Consider the following 27,023-nt stretch of genomic DNA (forward strand, 5'->3'; position numbering starts at 1 on the left):
TAACGCTAAAAGCAGTAGATGCAGCAATTGGTGCAGATAAATCACAATTGTACTTAACATTATGCATATCTTGCAAACACCAAACAGAAGTAGATTATGTCTTTACATCACATCCTGCAACAAGTAAATGCATTACAAAGTACTAGAGTTCTGAAAGAGCACACTACCGAGACGCCTTGCTGAGGCAGATTCTGGTCAATTCGCAAGTCACGCCCGTCCTGAAAATTAAGTTCATTAAGCAAAAAGGGATGAGTTGAAGCTGTGGCAGGAACACCTGGACCTGCAAAACTTGCAAAGAACATAAGCTCATTGAATCTAAAAAACAAAACAAAACCAAAAAAAAATAAAATTGTAAAACAAACAAAGAAACAGGCATTGTAGGTCCAATCATTGAACAAGGCTAGCGGGGAAAAAAAAACCTACCTGACAAAAACGGAGAGCAAGCTCTTTGATTATTCATGTACCGTGTGGCAGTTATAAAATAATCAAAGTGCATCCTTAGTTTAAAAATACTTTTAACAGAATGTAGGCCTGAAGCATGATGATTAATTAAAGAATTCAAATGAAAATTTGGCATATATGCTGCAAAGTGGCTAACAAGAAAAATATGAAATGGGTAAATAATTAATGAATGGTCGATAGATGAATAGGATGTTAGGCATCCCTGCAAAAGCCAATTTACCTAAATGGTGCAGTTTTAAACCAAATAAAACCAAACAAATGCAGGCAAGTAGGTGATTGTTTTGAATTTCTCTAGAGAGGTTTTTAATTTCTTTTTAAATATTCCACTGAACAGGACTTTGAACCTGCACACCACCTGCACAGTGGAAAATGGACTGTAAGCTATATTTTTGTGAACAAGTAGTTATTCGAAGAGGCAATCTTACTCTAAGACGATCAACAAAATCAAAGAAGCAAGTAACGAACCATTGAGCCATCAATCAACTTTCTTGATCCTGATGAGGATAGTCATTATTCTGCTGGCCGTTTTGAGTGTATTCGCTGTTCCTTCTAGTAGCTTCGGTCTGTTCCCTTTCCCTGTTCCATTGCTCAATTTTAGCCCTTCGCTCTGCACTTCCTTCTCTAATAGGACTTCTGTTCCTTCTTCCTCCAGGGCTTCTACTGCGGTTCCTTCTACGACCTGGGCTACGACTCCTGGGTTTTCTGATACGTTCTTCAGAGTATTGATCCCTATCAGGATGACGCCTACCATGACCACGGTTTACAGGACGATCTTCATAACCACGGTGGCCATGAGGGCTTCTGCTTCTACTATGACTTCTGCGGTGCCTCCTGCTTCCCCCAAACAATTTCCGCCTCAATTCCCTGCCAATTAGAGAAAACATCACAAAAACAACTAAAATTCTAGAAATTATCAGACAACAGAATGAAATACCTGCTAATTTGTTTCAAATGCATAAAATTGCAATATCCACCTCGATTGCAGGTGTTTTCTTCATATTGCCTACATGTAGCCTCTCGGAAATCAGTAACAGGAGAGAAATCTACAATAATTGGGCGCCCTGCAACATAGAAAAACCAGTGAGAAGACAGAAACCTACAATAATTGGATATCAAGCGACATGAATTTCCATTTTAGAATAGGAAAAGGAATAAGACGGGATAATAGCTAAATATTAAGTAGTGAACTAGAAGCTTAATGAAAATGAATAATAGCATGCAATGTAGTACTAAGGATAAAAGTACCTGCATAAAACCTTCCAGTCAGGTTGCGAAGTGCATTTGCAGCATGCTCTTCCTCTCTAAACTGAACATAGACATTACCAACCTGAAAATGCAAGAAAGTGTAAGACACAGTTCTATCATCAACAAAGTGGATTCAGTGCCTCAAATTACAAGTAGATCAATTTTTCTCTATAATAATATAAGATTAAATAAGCATTGAATGCTGATTACCATGTGATCGGCCAGATTGTCACAAACGTTAAGGCTTTCAATCTCCCCATACTTGCTTAGCTCCTCAAAGAGATCTTCATAAAAATTCTGTAAAAAAACTTCTCAAGGCCACATGCGAGAATAAAAAAACATTGACGCCAAGAAAAAAAAAGTATCACAAGAAACCAATATATATCCATCTTAACAAGAAGTGGCTACATTGGTTTCTACAAATTGAAGCTTATCTGGTTATTAAATCTATGCGTGCAATACTTTCGAATCTCTTAAAACATTTTTAATTTCATTAACTAAAGTTCGCTTCTGTTTCCCTCTATTTTCACAGCTTTTACTCTAAATTATCCAACTTATCTAAGATAATCATATAACTAGCTATTGTCCTTGAATATGTATATAGCATCTTATCATTTTCTTTTATCTATTGGAAATTGATTAAAGACAGTATTTTAATTTTATCTGTTCTAGCACCCGACACTGTAAATTTGCAATAATGGTAATTTTATGAAGTATGATGGATGCCATGATCCCTTGTTCATAGAATCATAACATGCATGAGCAACATATGCAAGCAACAAATATATATATAGCTAGATAGTAAAGGCTATGTGAACAATTAGGCTTCCTACTTTGTTATAATGTATAAACTTAAGATTCAATTGAAGACACATTGATTATTATCATCTAATTGGCCATGTGTCCTTTAGCATACAATTAATGTATGTGATGTGTCATCATGGTTGCTAATTAAATGGGGACTTCGGGAACTTAGGGCATCTCCAACGGTAGGATCCCTTGTAAGGGGCCTTGTAAGGGTTTTATGTGGCCCCCACAATGCTACATCAAATAACTTAAATAATTTTAATTTTTTTTGAAAAAAAAAAAGAGCGCTCCCCATAGAGCTCCCAACTTTCCCTTGATGGGAGCTCAAGAGAGCTCCCATTGTGGATGCTCTTATACTCAATCCTAATAATTTTTCTTTATGGTCATATTTATCCATGGATATCTTGTCCATAGATTTGACCTCCTATTAATTTTAATTTGATTAAGATGTTTTAAATTTATATTTTATTATTGTGATTTAATTGCATACTGTATTTCTTTGATTTATGACAAATAAATATTTTTTTCAATTATTATTAAAACTAAAATTATTTATAGAAAAACTACTTTTTGTATATTATTTTTTAATTAAGAATTCCTAGAATTTAGATATAATTTACATGCTCTCTAAGTCTATATTCTACTCAATTCTACATGTAAAAATATTTTTTTGAGTCCATATTATTTCAGTGTTTTAAAAAATAAGACATAATAAATTTGAAAGATTATTTCAAAATATTAAATCTGGGAGATAAAAATAGTACAAATTATAAGCTCAACAAGTGATAATATTAAAATTCTAAAAAGAATTCTAAATCTTATGGTAAAATAATTTTCTTATATATTTTCACAACTAGCATGAAATACACAGGTCATCAACTTGTTTAAGATATTATCAATTCATAATTCCCCTAGTGGCTAAAAGCCTAAAACACCATTCAATAAGGTTAATACTGTGGGTTTGATCTCTAAACAACAGTGCAAAAAGCAGCTCCTTTGGTCGACCTTTTTGATTAAAAAAAAAATGCAGAAATATCCTTACAAAGTTTATATTGAAAGTTCACTGTAATAAAGCATAGTATCTACCTGCCTCATTCACAACATTGCAGCTCAACCACAAGTTTTTTAAACCCTTGAATGAAATTGTAAAATCAAATGCACAAAGGTATTAAATAATGTAAAAATAGTCATATCCGTCCAGCATCCAACCAAGAACTAATTATTCATTCATCACTATGAATAGTTGATTGGTACAAACTCTTGGCTTTCTAATGCAGTAATGAACCATTGAATTTTTTTCTCTTGTAAGGATTACAAGTCAATGTGAGAACTTGATATCCCTAAGAAGGATCATTATCTCTTTACCTTGGTATTCCTAAGAAAAAGTAGGATGAAAAGGTCTCCTTTTTGGTTAATAACAGAGAATACCCATGTCTAGAGCTAAAAATCATCAATCATCACTTAAAATTAACTACTTAACTTTATAAGGATGGTTGTTAAAATGAGCATTGGTATAGGATTGCATAAACAAAGAATCCAAGCAATGGTAGACACAACTTTCAACTTTAGAAATCCACGTGTTAGCTCAGTATGTGGAAGCAACAGCAAAAAGTTCAATTGATTAGGTCCCTATTGAGTGGACTCAAGCACAAGTTCAGTTATCAAGCTCAACAGAGAGCATTCTATTTTTAAACAAAGAGTTTATAATCTACTCAATAGTTGACTCAACACTCCAGTTGACCAGGATCACCTCCAACCAACTCAAATTGCTTAAAGATCTCGACTTCACTAGTCTTATGCCTTTGTAAGCCCATGCACAATTCTAAGATTAAGCTCAATCGCGGACTACAACAGAAATCTATTGCTCCTTTATTGAAGACTATGTAAGCCAACTAAGTATCCCCTAACTAGTTTACCCACATTAACCCCTAATGATGTTACCCAAAAGCATGAACTTCATATTACAGTTTCATACCCAAAAGCATCAACATCCACATTATCCTAGATGATGTTGCTCAAAGTATCCTCAATGATGTTAACCAAAGCTCCACGCTCTAGGTCTTCGCATGCCCAAAGTGCCCATAATCCAGGTCTTCAACCTCCACATCATTGGTGACTGTGTTCACTAAAGCTGTATGTTTTAGGTCATCGCCAGTTGCCCAAAGGTCTCACTTCCAAGTCTTTAATCATTTGACTAGAGAGACCCTGCGTTGAAGTGTTCAACCAACAGAACTTGGCATCAAGTCACGAGCTCCATTTGCAATGTTTGGATCGTATATCAATATCACATAACAGACAAGCCTAACTTAGACCCTTTGTCAAACACATTAAAACATCCTAAAAGCACCATATGATCAAATCGAACCGCTTATGAGCATTGTCGCATAATCAATCTTGAAAACCACTTAGGAGCATCATTCCGCCAACATGTAACTGCAATTTTATAGCAATATCACATAACAGACAAGCCTAACTTAGACCCTTTGTCAAACACATTAAAACATCCTAAAAGCAACATATGATCAAATCGAACCGCTTATGAGCATTGTCGCATAATCAATCTTGAAAACCACTTAGGAGCATCATTCCGCCAACATGTAACTGCAATTTTATAGCAACTCTCACCTAACCATCAAAGTAGATGTCTACCGTAACATATTCCAGAATGAAACATAACATGGAGTCATATGCCATTATGAGGCCTTATCTTTGGAAACTAAGAGATAGGAAAAAATTATGAAATATTTTTCATCTAATCGTTTCAATTGGTAGAAGGAAAGAGTAAAGTAATTTTTTTAAAACTTTACTCATTAAAGATAAAAAAATCAGAAATCAGAAATAATTTGAAATGAAAAAAGAAAACTATACTCATATTTAATCTTCATCACATGTAAAAGTGAGTTTTCTACCATAATTGAACAAAAGCAATATATATGAAAATTAGAAAAAGATCTATCAATCTTGTCCTTATATTATATATATATCATATTTTGATTTCATTTAAATTTTAAAATGCGATCCATTCTAAATTTTAGCAATAAATGAGCTAAACCAAACCAACATCTAACTTCTACCAGCTCAACGGGATCCTTTGAAGTCTAGTATGTAGTGTATTGTGAGTAGGGTCATGTGGGTTCAAATAGAGCTCAATTTATACTTGGTTTGACCAATTTGAAGTTGAATCAGGCTTGCTTAGGTTTAGTCCGATTTTTATCAGCTACAAGTATTAGCGCAGTTGATGATGTTGAACAACTAAGTAGCCTATTTTTGATCTTGATTCCATTTAGATCCCTCTTGATTGAAGATTTAGGCTATGTTTACTCAAGAGTGTGGATGAGGAAAGGAAAGGAATCAACTATGGAAAGTTATCTTTGGAGGAAGAGAAAAGAAATGGTGAAGAAATCTTTTCCTTTGCACACTTGTTTACCTTGATAGAGGAAGGTGAATACTTATGATGTAATTTTATAAATAAAAAAGGGTGCATGCGTCATTTTTTTTGGTACATAGTGTAATTTTACGAGTTAAAAAGGCTACATGCGTCATTTTTTTTGGTATATGGTGTAATTTTGTGAATGCAAAAGGGTACATGCGTCATTTTTTTTTTCCATCCGCTGCTTTCCGTCCGATTTTGAGGTGATCGATTTTGGCTCAAAAATTATCCGCGGATGGATTGCGTTACTTTTCCTTCGGAAAATTTTAATGAAGTAAACGACGGAAACTTTTCCACTGTGGAAACTTTTCCTTAATTTTGCTTTCCACTCTCCCAAGTAAACATAGCCTTAAGGTTTAAGCAGATTTCTTGATCAGGTCCAGTAGATATATTGATAGAAAGTCATTGGGAAACTGATTAAGCTAGGGAAGTTTTCCTCATTCCTATTTGATCATGATGGTCAATTGCTAGATAGATCCTGAACTTCTTGCTTTCAAATTGCTCCTAGCAATATTGCTCCTGACATGGCTTGGATCGATCTCTACATCCAGATTTGAACATTGGATGAGTAAGCTATCGGTTATCGCTCTTCCTTGTAGTGGTGTATTCACAGTTTGCCAGTCATCTTAATGTATGTTGATTTGCTTAGTAATGGGTAAATCTCATATTCCTTCCTCCATGTGCTAGGACATTGGATCATGAGGTCCTAATCGTCCCCTGTAATGGGTATGCTTTATTGGCTAATTTAAGAGTTTTAGGGCTGTTTTGATAAATTAGGGTTTCACTTTAATATGTGTTGTGTTAAATGGATCAAGATTAGATCCAGTAATTTAGAGTATGGTTTTATCTTAGGAATTATCGTAGTTAAAGTGGTATTGAGTTCCATCTCAATCGTTCTTTTGGTTGTTCTGTAGAAGTTCGTCTAGGACTTTGACCTCATTTGATCGTCGATTCTACTTGAGGTGAGTAAATTGCTTTTTTTTTATCCTAACATTGTACTCCTTGAACTTACAGTGTGCATTTACTAGAATTTTATATGCTTCATTATTTAGTAAATTTGGCAAAGGAATCACATCAATAATTAGTAGGTAAAGGAATTAGGTCTACAAATTGACGAGCTTTAGACTCATACACAACTTCAACTAGACTACGACCATGACCAGCTTACAAAATTATTGAAAGAGAATTCAGAAAATTTGCAAATAATAAATCCCTAATTTTTCTCCTAATAGACATTTAAAAATCCACCGACCCACCGAATGAGATAAAGCGTTGTTGTTGTAGATATAAAACCCCTAAATTGCGATTGACATCCTCAATTTCTCCATCAGACTATGAATGGAAGGCAAATGATGACTTAAGTTGGGTCTAGAATAGTTTCTAGGGTTTTCCAAAAAATAGCTAATAAAGTTCACGTGTTGCTACATGATACTGTTGGGACCTTGATCACCGGAGAGACACTTTGTTCACTTTCCTATACTTGTTAGTGCAGTAAAAATACACACAACCAAATATGAAAGCTAACCCTAGAGACAAGAAGAAAGAAAACAAACCCTAACACGTTTGTTTACGTGGTTCAAAAATGATGCTCCTACTCCACGACTGTCCGTAAGATGGACGATCCCTCAATCCGTTAGTGGATTAGTCCCCGGCACTTCAGCTAGCTCAATCCTCCTTGTCAGTGGAGAAATCTCACCACAAACTCAATCAAGAACTCTTAGATTGCTCTGAGCTTTGGAGATTCTATTAGGCGTTAACCACCTCTAATTTCGTCGTCAAAGCCACAGCTAATCCGAGTTCCATTATATAGAACTTGGGAGGAAACACCCAAACTGTGTTTCCGTCACCAATCGACTGCCATACTTACCAGTCAACTGGCCTCTGTGGAATTCGAACGTTACAACCCAATGACACGATTGTAGGCGGCTGCTCACCATGGATCAGTCAATTGGTCTTCATGACCTGAGCACTATAACTTTACCAGTCGACTGGTAAATCCTAACTTAGGATTTTACCTCCGAGTACAATCACTCATACACTCGTCTTCGCCCATACAACCTTAACCTTACCTTCTAGCCTCCTCTATCAGCCTTGCGCCCTTCGAATGCTTCCCCATCCTTCACGCCTTGCCTTCAAGAGTTTTCTTGGTCTTATTTTTGTTGTCGGGTCTTCCTTTGCCAACACAAGTACACAACCTTGGCCTTGTCTTCTAGTCTCCTCCATCAGCCTTGCGTCGCTCGGATGCTTCCCCATCCTTTACGTCTTGCCTTCAAGAGTTTCCTTAAGTCTTGTTCTTGTTGTCGGATCTTCCTTTACCAAGTCACACTAGGATTTATACGACCAAGCGTCAAGCTTGGATTTACACCGCCAAGACTCCCGTGCTTGGACTTCACCTTTGCTAAGATCTCATTTGGACTTTCCTTTGCACCTGTCACCTGCACACTCAATAGCGTATATCAAATACAGATGCAAACCTTAACTTAAACTCTTTACCCAAACATCAAAACCTAAGAGTACATCAATTGTTCCAACAATTCTCCCCCTTTTTGATATTTGACAACCATTTCAGTAAGGGAAACAAATAATGCAATAATATGTGTTGGTGCAATATGCACTGTTAATCTAACTCAGACTTTGATGAATGACACGTGGATTAAAGTTAGAGTGTTTGTGGTCTAATTGTTTTTTCAAGTGTGCAGTTGACGGGTCTAGAAATCCAGCTAGGTCCACGAGACCTGATAGCTAGTGCGAAGTCCAGAAAGGTCAAGGACGATTGGGTTCGCAGACCTTACAACCGGCCGAAGTTCAATAGGTTTGCGGACCTGACAACTGACGGGAAGACTTGCTGAGTTAAAAGCAAATCAAGCGACTGCAATTGGTAAGTAAAGGTAAGCAACTGGAAGAGAGATCCAATAAAGACGCGTTCCCGATTGAGGGAACAGTAGGCGTCGGTCCAACTTAGGTCCATTTGGAAAACCTAAGCTGAAACCTTGACTAGATCCTGGTCTCGGGGAGAAATGATATAATTACTACTGCCTTATTGAGCTAGCTTTGTTTTGTACGATAACCATATTTTGACTGTCTGGACAAACTCTTTTTTACGGGAAAGAGAAGGCTAAAAAAGAGTTGTCCAGGCGCTTGGAAGGGATCCGAGCACGCAGGGTTGATCTGGGCGCCCGGACCAGCTTCGCCTGGACGGATGCTTGGCCAGGCACCCAAGCAATCCGAGCGCCCGGAGTTGGTCCAGGTGCCTGAACTAGAAAACTCATCCAAAAGCTGAGTTGATGCGCGACAACTGGCCGAACCCACGTCAAAGATCCAGGTGCCCAGAGGGGGTCCGGGCGCTCGGAGATGGATAATCTTTGAGGATGAAGTTTCAACGGGAGCTCGCCACGTTAGCACAATCCAGGCGCCCGGGAAGGGATCCAAGAGCCCGGATGGGGCTATAAAAGCAGCCTTCGACCAACAGCTTCAACACAACAATTGCTATGACTTTCATTCTTGCGTGTTACTCGCGGCTCCGACAACCTACGATTAAGGACTTCTATTCTTACTTTCTTCTTGTTAGTAATCTTCCATTTTATAGTACGTGTACTTAAAGTTTGTAACTCATTTTCAAACTGATAGTGATTGTCCAACGAAAGCACAAAACGAGTGCGGACCTTGGAATGAGAGCCGTCGAAGGCTTTGAACAAAGTAAAACTACTTATGTTAGCATTTGTATTTTTGTGTTTCTTTTCTGCTGCGTAATCTCGATTTTAGAAAAAAGCAACGAACGCTATTCACCTCCTCCACCCCCTCTAGCGTCTTTACGATTCAATAGTATGTAAATAAATATGCAATCTACTCATGCATATGCAATGGAACCTAATAAGCTCCCCCTTAAGCTAGGATTCCTTGTAAAGATATTTAGATTTCCCACTTAAATTTAAATTTCTCCTCCTTTGTCATACATTAAAAAAGAGTTTCAACAATATCCTAATTATTGGACTCTTATACTTCTAAGGACAATAATCATCATGTATTAATCCCCCATATGATTACATACACATATATCATCCTTTTGATCATTTCCTATTGCTGAAAACAATTTCAGACTGCCTCACTCGACTGCCCTTATCAAATTAACCTCAGGAAGTCATTCTATGTTCGATGAACAGTAATACCAGTCAATTAGTTTCTGATAGCAGTCAACCGACACCAAAATTTCAACATAAATCCATTTCTGAACCCAATTTAAAAAATGCACTGGAAATTCCCTAAAGCTCTAAAAAATCTCAAATTTTATAGATTAGTCTATTTTACCATTTTCTACTTGAAAAAAATAGAATTAAAAATTAATTCATCATGGATCCCAAGATAGACAAAAAATCTAAAACTACCTAAATCGTTAAATTGAACACTTTAAAGTCTTAGTTTTGATTTCCTCTTGATATATCCATTTATATTAAATCATAATGCATTTCTAGCATTAGTTTATATAACATCTATACATCTAAAACCAATTTTCATGCAATATGAATCTCATGTCATATTTTCATGCATGAATCTCATCCTAATTATGCAAACCAACTAGTTTAGAGACTCAAATCCATCTCTAAACCCTTTGGCACATTTTATGACTCATCTAGAATCCCAAGCAAGGTCCACTTGAGATCCATTGACCATGGATCCCAAATTGACTCTTTGAGCTCCTCCTATAGCTCTTAACCCTAGCCACCTTCCTAGCTGACTCATCTATTATGACTAGACCATAATGATGCATCTCGGGTGACAATTGACCTAACTACTTTTACTCTCTTAACTTTAGACACCTTGTCTTTGGTCAGTTTCTCCTTACCATAGTTATATGCAACCCTTATATATATCTTTTCTTTAACTCCCTTGCCATTAGCACGTGAAATCATTGCATGCGGCCTTTCTTTGGCCTTAGGGGATGATGATCAGTATCCCAAACTCAATCTATCACTTTTAAGTTTTTGACTACCTAAAATCTTATCGAGTCCTTTAGATCCAACAATGATCTTAGGAATTTTTCTACCCTATCAAGCATTTCCCTCAAGGCTTGATTTTCCAATTCTAGGTTTTTAACCTTAGAATCGACTTGTCTACCATGGGCATTCCTAAACCTACTCACCTTCCTAGGCATGTGTCTCCCCTTCTTGGGATTAATGCCTAGATTTTCCACCACCTTACTCTCCTTAGGCAAAGTGGGTCATTTTTTTGAGGTCTAACCTTTGAATTTAATTTCCTAGGGTTATCAACCATATTAACCCTATTCTCATCGTTATATCTAAAATCATAATTATGCATGGGCAAATAAACAACATTATTTCTAATATACATGGAGGAATTTGAATTTGAATTAAACTTTAAATTAGGATTTACCTTCCCCTTTACCTTTAAAGCTCTCCCTAGACTTAGCCTCCATTTCTTCAATTGGGCGAGCTTCTTAATTTGGTAGTGACTCCGCTCACCACACATGAAACATATGATGTGACACTTCTTCTTGGCTCCATTCCTACAACTCACATTAGTTTCTAAATTAACCTTATTGAGTTTAGGATTTACCTCCTTTACCTTTTTGAGCAATGAGCACCTACTCTTGTAGTGTCTCATCTCTCCACATTCAAAGCATTTGATATAGGCCTTACCACTCTTTTCGATAGAGGTGGTTGAGAGTTAAGCTTCCAAGATCACTATCTCATATTGCTCATTTTTTTCTTCTCTCGAAGATGTGGGCAATTCCACTTCTGTCTCCTCTTCTGATGTTGAGCACGTTTCAACATCCGATTGGTCCTCCTCTTGGATCAATGAGCTCTTCTCCTTGAGCTCCTCCACTTGTTGGATTAGTGTAAGATTTCTATGAAGAGCAATCACTTTGCTCCATAACTCATGAGCACACTTATACTCACCTATACAATGGTGGCAAAAGGCGAATACGCTCGCCTCCAGCGCCCCCGCCAACCCGTCCCAGGGCCAACACGGAGGAGGTAAATCACGGGCGGCTACTAGCCTTTGGAATAGTGACTAGCGCATAAGGGAGGCATTTACCTCAACTTTGCCGAGATTCAAACCCCAGACCTCATAGTGGCAACACCTCATGCGCTAGCCACTAGACCCATCCAAGGGGACTTATACTCACCTATACGAGATAACACATTAGGAGGTAATAAATTTATCAAAATTTTTGTTACCTCCGTGTTTACCTCCGATTGTTCCCTTTACTCCTTGGTCCAATACCGTGGTCAGAGCCGAATTTCCTTCTTGTCCATCAAAGCTTCAAAAGGTTCCTCCAACGCTATCCAATGATTCTAATCCATTTGGAACCATGTCTTTAAGCGCTTCCTCCCATACTCGAAGTCTTCGCGCTTGTATAGAGGTGAAATTCAGATGTCCCATCCTAGTACTCCTTCCGATTCCATTACAATACCACTTGTTGGTATCAGACGTTTCTAAAAATCATTGCCGCCTTCCTCTAGCGCTTGCTTTTTTCGGTGGTTAGTCCTTCAAGAGCGCTCCTTGCTCTGATGCTAATTGTTGGGACCTTGATCACCAGCTAGAGGGGTGAATAGACGGTCACCCACTTCGTTCGCTTTCCTAAACTTGTTAGCGCAGCAGAAATACACAACCAAATTTGAAAGCTAACCCTAGAGACAAGAAGAAAGAAAACAAATTCTAACACGTTTGTTTACGTAGTTCAGAGATGATGCTCCTACTCCACAGTTGTCTGTAAGATGCACGATCCCTCAATCCGTCGATGGATTAGTCCCCAGAACTCCGACTAGCTAAATCCTTCTTGTCGGTGGAGAAACCTCATCATAAACCCAATCAAGAACTCTTAGATTGCTCTGAGCTTTAGAGACTCTATTAGGGGTTAACCACACCTAATTTCGTCGTTAAAGCCAGCTAATATGAGTTCCATTACATAGAACTTGGGAGGAAACACACAAGCTGTGTTTCTGCCACCAGTCAACTGTCATACTTACCAGTCGACTAGCCTTTGTGAAATTCGACCGTTACAATCCAATCACACAATTCCAGTCGACTACTCACCATAGATCTGTCGACTGGTCTTCATGGCCTGAACGAACAAAGCATTCTGTTCGCTTCCAGTAAACTGGTAACTTTACCATCGACTGGTAACCCTAGAACCACAAACCCTGGAATCACATTCCGGGTTTGCTAGTTCTCAACCACTAGTCGACTGAGATATATACCAGTCGACTGGTAAATCCTAATTTAGGGTTTTACCCTTGAGTACAATTACTCATGCACTCATCCTCACCCACACAACATTGACCTTCCCTTCTAGCCTCCTCCACCAACCTTGCGCCCCTCGAATGTTTTCCCATCTTTCACGTCTTGCCTTCAAGAGCTTCCTTTGGCCTTGTCCTTATTGTCGGATCTTCCTTTGCCAGCACAACCTTGACCTTGTCTTCTAACCTCCTCCATCAACCTTGGGTCCCTCGGATGTTTTCCCATCCTTCACGTTTTGCCTTCAAGAGCTTCATTCAGTCTTATCCTTGTTGTTGCATCTTCATTTGCCAAGTCACAATTGGACTTACACAGCCAAGCCTCAAGCTTGGACTTACGCCGCCAAGACTCCCATGCTTGGACTTCATCTTTGCCAAGATCACATTTGGACTTTCGTTTACACCTGTCACCTGCACACTCAATAGCGCATATCAAATACAGATGCAAACTCTAACTTAAACCCTTTGGCCAAACATCAAAACCTAAGGGTACACCGATTGCTCCAATAGATACTATAGATATAGGCAACTCTTGCCATCTAATTTCTCCCCTAAAGAAATGGTTATCTAGGATGGTTTAATTATATGATATAAAATATGTCATCTTTGAAAATGGTCCACCACTAAAAAAATAGAATCATGGATTCAGTTTAGTTTGGAATAATCATAAAATGAAATTCATGCGGTCTTTTTCCAGGGTTCATGTGAAGGTGATAATGACATCTAAAGACACAGGGGTTACCTAGTTGCCTTAGTCGTTTGAAACGTGTTGGAAAGTTAACAACTATTTTAGAATAGTTGATAATGAAAATCTATTTATACAGGAAATCTCTTATCATGGAAATTCTTTGATATTGGGAATCCCTTAATTTAGGAATATAATATTTTAATTTATTCTTTTCTATTTTTTCAATTTCTATACATAATCAATGTACATTGTATATATATACCCATTATTATATATAATAATATATCAAAGTGAGAATTTCATTCCGCATTTCTTGACATAGTATCAGAGCTCTAGGGTTTTGTGCCTATGAAATTTTCATTTTTTTTGGCATTCATTGCAAAGTTTTCTTTGCTTTTTTTTTTTTGCTTTCATTATCGATTTATTGTTGGCCTTCATTGTCAATATTTTTTTTCTCTTCTTCCTATTGTGTCAACCTTCATAGCTGATATCTTTTATATTCTATGAAGTCTAAGATTGCAAAAACAAATTTAGAGCCTAATGACTCTTGTTTATAAGTTTCTTTCTCATGGATTGCATGCCTCATACCGATTTATACAAGACTCTTGGGTTATTAAATTAGGAGCTATCGATCACATGACACCTTTCATAATCCATTTTATAGCATATCACCTCGTATGAGCAATAGAAAAATTATTGTTATTGTGGTTGGTGTTGGTCACATTCAATTGAGTCCATCCTTGTTATTAAAAGTTAACTTCATGTTTTGAAATTGTCCACTAGTCTCTTGTCTATTCACAAACTAACTTGTGATATGAATTGTAATGTCTTGTTTTATCCCTCTCATTATGTATTTCAGGATCAAGTTTCGGGGAAGAGGATTGGACTTGCAAAAGAATGGTCTCTATTATCTCAATGTATCAAACACATATGCAACTACAGTCAAACATGTTTTCTCAAAGTCTTACTTGTTTGTTTCGAATAATAATCTCATTTGGCGTTAACATTTTCGGCTTGGTCATCCTTCATTTACTACTTTAAAGATAATGTTCCTTTCCTTATTTAATAATATTAAGATTGAAGATTTTCATTGAGGTATGTGAATCTGCCAAACATAAAAGGTTTCCTTTCTAATTAGTAGCAATAGAAGTTCTTTCCCTTTTTATTTAATTCACACTGATATATGGGGCTCTTCTAGAATTCCTAATATTACAAGAGTTGAGTAGTTTGTTTCTTTCATTAATGATTGCACTAGAGTCTCATGGATTTTCCTTCTAAAACATAAATATGATGTTGCTACTATCCTTCCAAACTTTATTGCCATGATACATAACCAATTTGGTGTTAAAGTAAAAAGGTTTCGATCTGATAACCAAAGATATTTTAACCAATTTCTTTCACCATATTTTCTACAAGAAGATATAATTCAAGAGTCACCTTGCACACATACTCCTCAACAGAATGTGATTGCTCAGAGGAAAAATGGATACTTACTTGCCACAACCCATGTTATGCTCTTCCAAAACCAAGTTCCAAAATCATATTGGGGGGAGCCGTCCTTACTACAACCTACATTATAAACCGACTACCCTCCAAAGTTTTGAGAAATCAAACTCCTATGCAAGTGCGCTCACAGTTTTATCCTAATATTTGAACCACAAATAATCTCACTCCTCGAGTCTTTGATTGTCCTGCTTTTGTTCATGTGTCTAGCCACGACTGAGGTAAATTAAATCAACGAGCAATCAAGTGTGTGTTTGTCGATTATTCTCCAACACAAAACAGCTACAAGTGTTATCATCCAACAACAAACAACAACAACAACAACAACCAAGCCTTATCCCACTAGGTGGGGTTGGTTGTATGAATACTTCTACGTCATTGAGTTCTATCTCCTACTATATCATCATCTATATTTAAATAAATTTTATCTTGTTTTATTGTTTCTAACCAAGTCTTTTTTGGTCTTTCTCTTCCTTGTTTGATATGCACGTTTATCATAGTTTCACATCGTCAAACTGGAGCATTTATTGGTCGTTATATGTCCATATCATCTTAAACGTGTCTCTCGGAATTTTTCCTCAATAAATGCAACTCCGACTTTCTCTCTAATGCTCTCATTTCTTATTTTGTCCATCCTCGTATGTCCACACATCTACCTTAACATCCTCATCTCTGCAACTCTCAGTCATAACCCAACATTCAGCTCCATATAACATAGCAGGTCTAACTGCGATTTTATAAAACTTACCTTTAAGTTTAAGAGATACTTTACGGTCGCATAAAACACTCGACGCTCTCCTCGATTTCAACCATCCTGCTTATATTCTATGTAAGACATCTTTCTCAATCGCTCTATCGTTTTGCAAAAATGATCCTAAATATTTAAATCTCTCGGTTCCGGACAACTCGTCCTCTCCTATCTTAATAATTGTCTCATTACTTCTATTATTACTAAACTTAAATTCCATATATTCTATCTTTAATTTACTAAGCTTAAAACCTTTCACTTTTAGTGTTTCCCGCCAAGTTTCTAGTTTAGCATTTACTTATTCACATGTTTCATCCACCAAAATAATATCATCTGCAAACAACATGCACCACGGTACTGTGTCTTGAATGTGCGCAATGAGTTCGTCCATAATTAGTATAAAAAGATAGAGACTTAGAGCTGATCCTTGATGTAACCCTATCTTTATTGGAAATGCTTCAGTTACTTCGCCTGAAATCTTTACTATGGTCGTTACATTCTCGTACATATCCTCAATTAGTTCAATATATGTTAAGCTAACACCTCTCTTTTCTAGAATTCTCGATATAATTTCTCTTAGGACTCTATCATAAGTTTTTTCGTCAACGAATATCATGTGTAGATCTTGTTATTGCTCCTTATATTTTTTTAATTAATTGTCTAAGAAGATGTATAACTTCTATTATCGACCTTCTAGGCATAAACCCAAATTGATTTTCGGTCACTGGGCCTCCTTCCATAATCTTTTTTCTATTACTTTTTCCCAAAGTTTCATAATATTACTCATTAATTTAATACCCCTATAGTTTGCACAATTTTATATGTCTCCCTTGTTCTTATATAAGGGAACTAGAGTACTTATCCTCCATTGATCAGACATTTTTTTATTTTTAATATCATGTTAATAATTTTGTAAATCATTCAATACCTTGTTTCCCTATGTACTTCCATACCTCTATCGGAATATCATCTGTTCCAACGGCTTTTCCATTGTGCATCTCATTTAAAGTTTGTTCTACTTCTGAAGTTTGAATTTACGATAAAAATTAAAATTTCTATGCTCATTTGACCTACTTAAATTACCTAAGTTAAGTTGGTCACCTAAACCTTCATTAAAAAGTTGATGAAAATACCTCTTCCACCACTCTTTTATTTCTCCATCGTTTACTAATACCCTATTACATTCATTTTTAATATATTTTATTTGGATAAGATCTCTTATTTTCCTTTCTCTCACTTTAGCTATTCTATAAATGTCTCTTTCCCCTTTTTTTATCTAATTTTTTATATAATCGTTCAAAGTTTCATTCTTTGCTTCACTCACTACTTTCTTAATTTCTTTCTTGGCTATTGTATATTTTTTTAATTTTTCTCGTTCTTACAAATATATAATTCCTTATAAGCTATTCGTTTTTCCTTCACTTTCTCTTGTATTTTCTCATTCCACCACCAAGATTCCTTACTTAGGTGTTATCATCCACCTACACGAAAATTTTGTATCTCTGTTGATGTCATTTTTGAGGAAGGCTATGGAGGAAGATAAGACAAGATCTACTCTTTCTTGACTTACTCAGCTCAGGGCCTTACTCATCTCAATCTAGATCATTATCACATGAGCCGCCCCTACAACCTGAATTATCTCCCCAAGAATCTGATTCTATGCAAGTTCAAAACTCAAATCCTACTCCTGAAAATGAGGTATGTACGAATCCAATTTCCTCTCTTATTTTATCTATTTATGATTTACCTATTTCCTATAGAAAAGGGATAAGAGAGTGCATTAAATATCCAAGATATTCATGGGCCAAATCAGTGTCTTTTCATAGACTTTCTTCATCTCACATAAGCTTCTTAGTAAATTAAATGTTATCCCAATTCCTAATACCTTATCTAAGGCTTTATCCAATGAGAAATGGAGAGAAGCTATAAGAATAGAGATGGAGACACTTGAGAAAACATAAACATGAGAAATTATGAAACTGCCACAAAATAAAAAAGCAATGGGATGCAAATGGGTGTTTATAGTGAAATACAAGTCAGATTGATCTCTAGAAAGATACAACTATACAAGGCAAGGTTAATTGCAAAGGGCTACACACAAACCTATAAAGTAGACTATCAAAAAATATTTGCACTGGTGGCTACAATGAGTACAATGGGGTTTCTATTGTCCTTGGCTGCAATTTTCAATTAGATTTTACAGCAGTTTAATGTAAAGAATGCCTTCATGATGCAAATACTCCTAAAAATGAGGTATGTACAAATCCAATTTCCTCTCTTATTTTATCTATTTATGATTTACCTATTTCCTATAGAAAAGGGATAAGAGAGTGCATTAAATATCCAAGATATTCATTGGTCAAATCAGTGTCTTTTCATAGATTTTCTTCATCTCACAGAAGTTTCTTAGCAAATTAAATGTTATCCCAATTCCTAATACCTTATCTAAGGCTTATCCAATGAGAAATGGAGAGAAGCTATAAGAATAGAGATGGAGGCACTTGAGAAAACAAAACATGGGAAATTATGAAGCTGTTACAAAATTAAAAAGCAATGGGATGCAAATTGGTGTTTATCGTGAAATACAAGTCAGATTGATCTCTAGAAAGATACAAGGCAAAGTTAATTGCTACACACAAACCTATGAAGTAGACTATCAAGAAGCATTTGCACTGGTGGCTACAATGAGTACAATGGGGTTTCTATTGTCCTTGGCTGCAATTTTCAATTGGAATTTACAGCAGTTTAACGTAAAGAATGGCTTCCTTCATGATGACTTAGAGGAAGAGATATATATGGATATTCCACCAGGCTTTGGAGGAGACATCAAAGGGAGCGATGTTTGCAAATTGAAATAGGCATTATATGAACTCAAGCAATCTTCAAGAGCTTGTTTTGGCAGGTTTACAAAGGTGATGCTCAATATCGGGTATGCATAGAGTCAAGGTGATCATAAATTATTCATCAAACACACAACTTCAGGGGGAGTTATTGCTCTACTAGTGTATGTTGATGACATAATTGTTACCAAAAACGATAAGAAAGAAAAGGAGGCCTTGAAAAACTATTAGGCAAGGGAATTTGATATCAAAGACTTGGGGTGCTTGAAATACTTTCTCGAATTAGAAGTAGCTGAGTCTCGGTAAGGTATCTTCATTTCCCAACAAAAGTATGTGGTTGATCTCTTGAAAGAAACTAGTCAATTAGCATGTAAACCTACTTTAACTCTGATTGATCCCAATTACAAAGTTGGAGAGGCGTATGATTATTGAGCAATAGACAAGAAAACAACAACCAAGTCTTATCCCATTAGGTAGGGTTGGACTATTTTTTTATTATTTTTTTAATTTTTTTTTCTTTCTTCTTATTTCTTCGCTACTATTATTTTAAGGCTATAATTCTATCCCCTTTTCTAACTACTCCTACAACTTTAACCTTTAGCGAACTATCTACAACAATACCTACTCCATTTCTTATTTCACTCTTTCTTATGTACCATAACTTAAAACCCAAGTTTTCAATCATCTTTGTCTTCCCGCCTACCCATTTTGTCTCTTGTACACAAAAAAACGATTCCAAGAATTGGTTGGAAAACTAATATATTTAACACACACTCGCCCATGCTGTGAGTATGGTAAGTCAGTTCATGCATAACCTTAAAGAAGTTCATCTACAAGCTGCAAATCAGATACTCCACTATTTGAAAGCAAATCTTGGAAAAGGAATTTTAGTCACGTGGAGGAGTATGCCGACTATGTAGGATATCCGATTGATAAGAGTTCCACAACATATTATTGCACGTTCCTAAGTGGTAATCTAGTCACGTGAGGAGTAAAAAATAAAATGTAGTAGCTCGATCAAGTGCAAAAGTAGAGTTTAGGGTTATGGCTCAAGGTGTGTGTGTGTGAACTACTATGGTTGAGGATTATCCTTGAAGATCTCAAAATAAAATGGGAGGAGCCTATGAGACTAAATTGCGACAATAAATCAACCATCAATATTGCTTGTAATCCAACACAACACGATAGGACAAAGCACATCGAGATCGATAGACACTTTGTAAAAGAGAAGTTAGACGATAAGTTAATTTGTACTCCTTATGTGTCTGCAAAGGAACAATTTGCAGATGTGTTTACAAAGGGACTTAATGCAAACGACTTCTCAACAATTATATTCAAGCAATGGATGATATACATTCACCAGCTTCAGGGGGGTGTTGAAATTTAACAACTATTTTAGGATAGTTGATCATGAAAATCTCTTTATACGGGAAATCTCTTGTCATGGAATTCTTTGATATGGGGAATCCCTTAATTTAGGAATATAACATAATTTATTCTTTTCTATTTTTTTAGTTTCTATACATAATCAATCTACAATGTATATATACACCCATTATTATCCATAATAATGTATCAAAGTGAGAATTTCATCCCACATTTCTTGACAGTGTGATATTGTGATACAATTTGAGCAGCAACAGCATAACAATCAAGGTCAATAGAATTGACCTAGAATAAGAGCAATGATCTTGGCTTTCCCAAATTGCATGATAAGGCCAACTATGTGTATTTGTCAAATAAAGAAGTCTCTAAGCAATGCCCTAGAAATGCATGTGCCCCTAAATAGGTGATAATCTCTAATCACAAAGTCAACCTAGTTAAGACGATCTCAATTGCTAGCATCCCAAATAATTATGACAAAGTTAGGACAAGTGCAGTAATCATCTTTGAGATAAATCCTACTTATTGTTGTGATCACTGAGGATAGTGTGTCTATTACACAATGCATCAGTGGACTTTGTCCGCACCAAGTCGATGTTGTAGAAAAAAGTATATTCATAAAGTATTTTGACCAACCTATAATGCTGAATAAAGCTAACTGACTTGTGGTCAAAATGCAAGATGAATTAATTAGATAGTAGGTATTAATATCAATATTTATTATTTAATGAATTGTATAATAGCGCAATTCACTTTGGCATAGGTTGAATAACAATGTTGAGTTTCGTTGAATTTTTTCACTAGAGAATGGAATAGGATGCCCTTCTTGACTTAGTGTTCCTCTTACTCCAGATGCATCATAGCCTCAAAAGGTTTGAAAAGGTAAGGAAGTCTCTGAACAGAAACATTTGTCATTCTTTTCTTAATCTCCTGAAGGTTGCGAGGAGGCCTTAGTTAACATTTCCTTAATCTCCTTAAATGTTGCTAAGGCGAATCTAGACCTTTGAATCCCTTCCTACTTAAAATAGTTTGTTATGGGAGTTGTAATGGTGTTAAAGTTCTCAAAGAAACATCTTTTATACAAAGTTATAAAAGCTTCAAGTCTCTAGACCTGGGGTCAGTCCTTGATTACCCTAGTTTTCTTATGTTTGCAAAAATGCTATTTGTGTGAATTATAAAACCAACGAAGAGGATTTGGGGTTGCAAGAAAAAGCACTTCTTCAGGCTAGCATACACTTGGTGCTAAAAAAGAAAACGAATATGTTTCAAGTGGGTATCATGTGTTTATTGTAGATTTAATCAAAGTACACTAAATTTTCCTATAAGGGATTTCAAAACTTGATTCATTTCCTATATAAAAGTATGAACCATTTGAAAATAGGGTATGACCATCAACATATATAACTTATCTAATGCGTTAAATGTAGTTTTTCACTCATAGCTTATCATGATTCTAGTTTGGTGGTATCCATTGAGCAAGTCAACTATCAAGAACCAATACATCCTTGTAATCAAATCAAGTATATCATCAATTGTAGGTAACAAAAACTTATATTTGATGGTGTTCTTAGTGATGGCATGACTATCAATGCACATTCTCCAAGAGACAACCCTTCTAGGTGTCAATAATGTGAGGTGACATAGGACTCATACTCTCCCTAATGAAGCATTTCTAAAAGAGTCCTTCGACATCTTATTTAATTCAGCACATTCCAATGGGTTCGTGCACTAGTGTGGTAGGTTCCATAACGCGGGGTGACATAAGACTCATACTCTCCCTAATGAAGAATTTCTAAAAGAGACCTTCAACATCTTATTTAATTCATCACATTCCAATGGGTTCATGCAATAGTGCGGCAGGTTCAATAATGTGATCCCAAAACCAAATTGATGGTGTGCTAAATCATGCGCTTGGAACTTCTCTAGGATCTTTTTAAGGGATGGTTGTTTGGTAAGGTACTTTAGCTATTATCATCCCTAATCCTCACCTTCTTTCTCAAATTTGTGTTAGAAGGTGAATGGTTGCTTTAAGGGTTGTTCTTATTTGGTTTTAGGGTTAATGTTAGGAGTTGTTTGGATTGGTTAGATTCAACCTAACATTTCATCCATTATGACTAAAAAATGAGCATTTTATCTTCCATAATGAGTAAAAACGAGCTTATAAAAGCCAAGGTCCACAAGGATGATGGGTTACACTTATAGCGAGGATTAAGAGGCCTATTTTACACAATGCAATATTCGTTGTACATTTTATACTCATACTACATAAGATTGTTTTTTCTCTTCTAGGGTAGGCCTAGGTCAAACCATATGTTACATTGCTTCTATTCTTTCCTTGTGTGCTTGTTTTTTCTACCATAGGAGATAAAAAAAAATCACCTAGGATTCAAGGCGGAGTGCATTCTACATTCAAGAGAACTAGATTTCAATCTACATCAGATTCATGATGAAAGCAATTCTACATTCTGTGTTCTTGATTTACATAGTACAGAATATGGGGAGCTGGATTTTTATATCAATTCTATTGGGATTAAATTTATCAATGTTATTCTAATTAGTGGCATCAATGAGCCATGCCCAAACAGGCATGACTAAGAATGGCATGTGCTCGGTCGGCTCATTTAGTTATTGGGTCAGGTTAAGCACACCACATTTGTGTGTCAGTTACAACAAGTGGCATCATATTTGGCTGTCAAACAAAAAAAAATAATTTAATAATAATAAAAATATCATAAACAATATTAAAAAAAGAAAAATATAAATATTAAGAAAAAAATCAGAAAAAGAAAAAATATAAAAAAAAAAATAAGCTTTTAAATTTTAGGGAAATTTTAAGTATTTATTGGAAAATTTTAGAAATTTTTCAAAATGTTTTGAGATCAATTTAGAAATTTTAAGCAAACCAAAATAACCCCAAACTCTCTATTTTTTAAATCAAGGCGAGGGGTTTGAAATTTTTCATGTTGGAAATACCCCTAACATTCTAATTGTTGCAGCTCAGGTTGAGCCTTTGCCACTCAACCAAACTGACCCGACCCAATCCAACCCAACCAATTGTCCAGGCTGAACAAGATACGGTCCAGATTTTGGTAGACCGTGCCAAGCACAACCCAAAGGGTGCCGGTGTAAAATATCAGAAAAAGACGAATATTAATAAGAGAATTTTTGGAAATTTTTCGGGAATTTTTCGGAGCTCGTACGGACGAGTTAACGGGGATAAAAACGGGGCCCGGAAAAGCCTGTTTAGGCTACCCCATTTAAGCTAGGAAATGTTTATATTTATATTTCCTTTTTCTTTTATTTCTTTATTTTCTTCGTTTCTTTTCTTTCTCTCTCGCCGTTTCCTTCTCTTCGCCCGCGCCTGCTCTCGCGTGCCCTAACCGGCGCCGCGGCAGTTCCCATCTCCTCGCCATTTAAGCCGTGGAGCATCTCCTTCTTCCTTTTCCTTCTCCACGCCGTCCCTGTGCTCTTCTCCCTTCCCGCGACACCGAAGTCACCACCGCCGGCTCCTCCTTTCCTGCGCGCCGACGCAGATCGCCGGCTACTACGAGCCCTAGCGCCGACGCCGCCTCCCGATTTCTCTCCCCTCCTCTGGTCCGACGAGACATCGCCGGCCCCTCTTCTGTGCCGGTGCCCTAGCAAGTCGTCGGCGTCGCCCGGAGCAGTGCCGCTCCTCCCTGTGCCGCCTCATTTGTGCTTGTGCCCTAGCCATCTTCTCGGCCGAGCCTTCTCCACCCGACGGTGCTACCACCTGTAGTACATCGGCGCGGCTTCTTGCTGTGCCCTAGCGCCGGTAGCCGACTTCACCTGTGCCCTAGCACTGTCACCGGAGTCTTGGATCACCTCCGACCAGTGGAGAGGAAGAAGGTAAGGTGAGTTGGAAAATTTGGGTCATTTCTGGAATTGTTATCTCTGTTTCTTGATCGCAAACTGATTTGACCAGTGGGAAGGAATCTAGTAGGTTGTTTCTGTGAATTCTCTTTAGCTCCAGCAGCGAACACACTCTGAGACTGTGGATCAAGAAACGACAGTGAGGTGAATTGAGGTAAGATGTAGAGAAAGTTATTTCTTTTGGTTACCGTGTACACTTGATTGGAGCTAGGAAAGGTTAAGTGTAGCATGCTGCTGCACACTTGAATTTATTTTGTTAGGTCGGATATACATATATGTATATATATGGATATATATATGGATCTTGATCAATTGAATAAAGGAAGGGTTAAGGTTAACGAAATTAACCCTAATTGATTAGTTGGATTAGAATTTAGTTTGGCTAATTGTTATATTATAGAATTAGCTAAACTAGACATTTTGTTTGATACCGCAGGATTTTGACGCGAGATGAGTATCTCGATGTCGGATTTGGACATTCCTATTGGAGGCGGGTACTTTTGACTTATGTCATTTGATATACATAGTAGTGAATATAACAAGTTGCATTAATTATGTTTCTTATTTGTTCCGGTTAATCACTACCCGATACTTGTTACATGATTGATTGATTTTTTGTTTTGCATCTCGTGTATTCCTTACCTGTTGATACATGCTTATAGGGGTAGTGATATACCATGCTTCACCATGTTCAGGACCTAGGTTTTATACCTTTGATTTGATTTGACTCGTTGACCTATGATGCACTTTTATATATATATGGATTAGGTCAGGATATTTTGTGGTTAGTGTCATGCACCATTTGCATGATTGCATGCTGTGCGATAGTTCGCTCCATTATTGTTGAGCACATCGCCAGTTATATGGATCTGCACACACCACCACTCATGGGTTAGTGGTCGATTCAAGCAGAGTGTGTTGCAGCAGGGACTCTGTTAGGCACCGTTGGTCCGCTCATGGGTAGCATGATGTAACGTGTTAGCTGGCAGGGATTCCTCCCCGTCATCGTGTACCGGGAGTTGAGAGCATTGCGCTCCCCCATTTATGATTTGGGGTAGGAGGATAGGTGTACTCCGACAGCATCCCGTCCACTCGGCCACTCATCAGGAGTAGTGACGACAGAGTGCACGGTTGTCACAGCCCTACCCACTCGGCCTCACTATTGGGTGTGAGATGATCGACTGGTGTCAGGGGTGACCAGGACGCATCATTGGCATCATATGAATGATGCATTTATTGCTTGTGTTTGTGTTTGCTGCATTTATATGCTGCATATTGTTTGGATACCTATGTTTGACATGCATACAGGATTTCCATATCACTCGGACTGTTTGTCCTTATACCCAGGTCCTGGTTAGTACAGTTTCTCTCTTGTTTACTTCAGATGCATTTTTATCTTTCTTATAGCAGGAGACTGTACGCATGATTAGTGCTAGGTGTTATTTCCCTACTTTGTATATCAGTTGTACCTGCTGAGTGTTGGACTTACCCCGCCTCCATTGTTGTTATTTTTCAGGTTGATGCTGTCCGGAGAGAGTTCCAGTTGCTAGTCCCTGTAGACCTAGAGGATGTTATTGATCTTTTGGTTTTCTTCTTTATTAGACTATGATTTGAACTTGTTATGTTTTGGATTGTTTTACTTATGGATCTTGTATGGATTCTTATCGTTGATGGACTTTGTTGTGGTTTGGATATGTTTTACTCCATGCCTGCCTGGACGGCAGAAGAGGTGAGTTTGTCGGATTTGAGCTTTACGAGTGTAGTGGAGTAGGGTTGATTTCGAGTCAGAGTATTATTCTTCCGTTTACTTGTCATATAAACTGCGTGGAATGTCTGTGTATTGTATTTTATTTCTGCTATTATTCCAGCCGCATGTGGCTGAGATATGTGGATATGTAGAAAGTTTCAGATTGTTCGCCGTACAGGGGAGATGCTGCCGAAATTTCTTCGGACAGGGACTCCTCCGGGGCGTGACAGCCGGGAACGGTCAAAGCGTGCCAGGTTGCAAGCAACCTGACAGTTGCGACACCAAGTTCTTATCATGTTGATTCCAACCAGCAGTATCAGGGTGATCTTTGATGACCACGAAATTGCATTAGAGCACTTGCAATCCTACAACACTGCCCGAAATGAAACATATGAGTCAGTAGATAATGATCATAAAAGGCCAAGAAGATACAGCTACCAACGTTTTTAATCTCCAGTAGCAGCATTTTAGAAGAAAAAAAAAAAAAAAAAAACATCGACGTATACGCAGAAAAAATGAGATCATATAACTACGAAAGGATCAAAAGAAGCAAATAGAAGAAGGATAGACATGCGCATAATTTAATCAAAGATTTATGATTCAACCAAGTTAATATATCAAATTAATGGAAAAAATAGGGCAAAGAGGAATGCTTGAAGATGGCGAGAACCTCGAAGTGCTCCTGGATCTTGTGTGGGTCCATGGGCTGACCTTGAGAGTCAAGTCCAGGGGTGATGGCGTTGTCGAGACGCTGATACATGTTGGACAGGAGGAGGGTGGGGCTGATACTGGGCTTGGTGTGCAGGCGCGAGCACCGATCTCCGTGTCGACAAGCTCCGATCTTGAAGTAGAAAGGGCAGTTCACCCGGTCCTTCTCCGTTCCAAAGATAGAAGCCAAGTGCTCAGCCATCGCGTCGAGATCACCCTCCCACAGCTGAGAGCAGAGGAGGACGAGGAGAAGGTAACCAAAGCAATCGGAAAAGAGAGACTTGGTTAAAAGAGAATTAGGGCACACGAAATAAT

General features: G+C 37.3%; 1 protein-coding gene across 3 annotated transcripts; it reads right to left on the minus strand.

The window, feature by feature from the left end:
• Window positions 1–27,023, minus strand: LOC121981436 (splicing factor U2af small subunit B-like). 3 transcript variants are annotated; one of them, XM_042533953.1, is made up of 6 exons: window positions 26,671–27,023; window positions 1,918–2,004; window positions 1,708–1,789; window positions 1,397–1,523; window positions 928–1,326; window positions 1–218 (listed from the first exon to the last, which is right to left on the minus strand). In XM_042533953.1, exons 1-5 carry the CDS (start codon window positions 26,908–26,910, stop codon window positions 942–944), a joined length of 921 nt encoding a protein of 306 aa, XP_042389887.1. In that variant the 5' UTR covers window positions 26,911–27,023; the 3' UTR covers window positions 1–218; window positions 928–941. The 3 variants fall into 3 exon arrangements, with proteins under 3 accessions (XP_042389887.1, XP_042389886.1, XP_042389888.1); XM_042533952.1 differs by having other exon boundaries at window positions 1–280; XM_042533954.1 differs by lacking the exon at window positions 1–218 and adding an exon at window positions 774–817.

The sequence above is a fragment of the Zingiber officinale genome, chromosome 5A (genome assembly GCF_018446385.1).
Source record: "Zingiber officinale cultivar Zhangliang chromosome 5A, Zo_v1.1, whole genome shotgun sequence".
Lineage (NCBI taxonomy): Eukaryota > Viridiplantae > Streptophyta > Magnoliopsida > Zingiberales > Zingiberaceae > Zingiber > Zingiber officinale.

Coding starts and splice junctions, on each gene's coding strand:
- LOC121981436 (XM_042533953.1), bottom strand. CDS start 26,910: ATGGCTGAGCACTTGGCTTCTATCTTTGGAACGGAGAAGGACCGGGTG. Junction 2,005..26,670: donor AGATCCAGGAGCACTTCGAG/GTTCTCGCCATC, acceptor GTTTTTTTACAG/AATTTTTATGAAGATCTCTT. Junction 1,524..1,707: donor GACTGGAAGGTTTTATGCAG/GTACTTTTATCC, acceptor TCTATGTTGCAG/GGCGCCCAATTATTGTAGAT.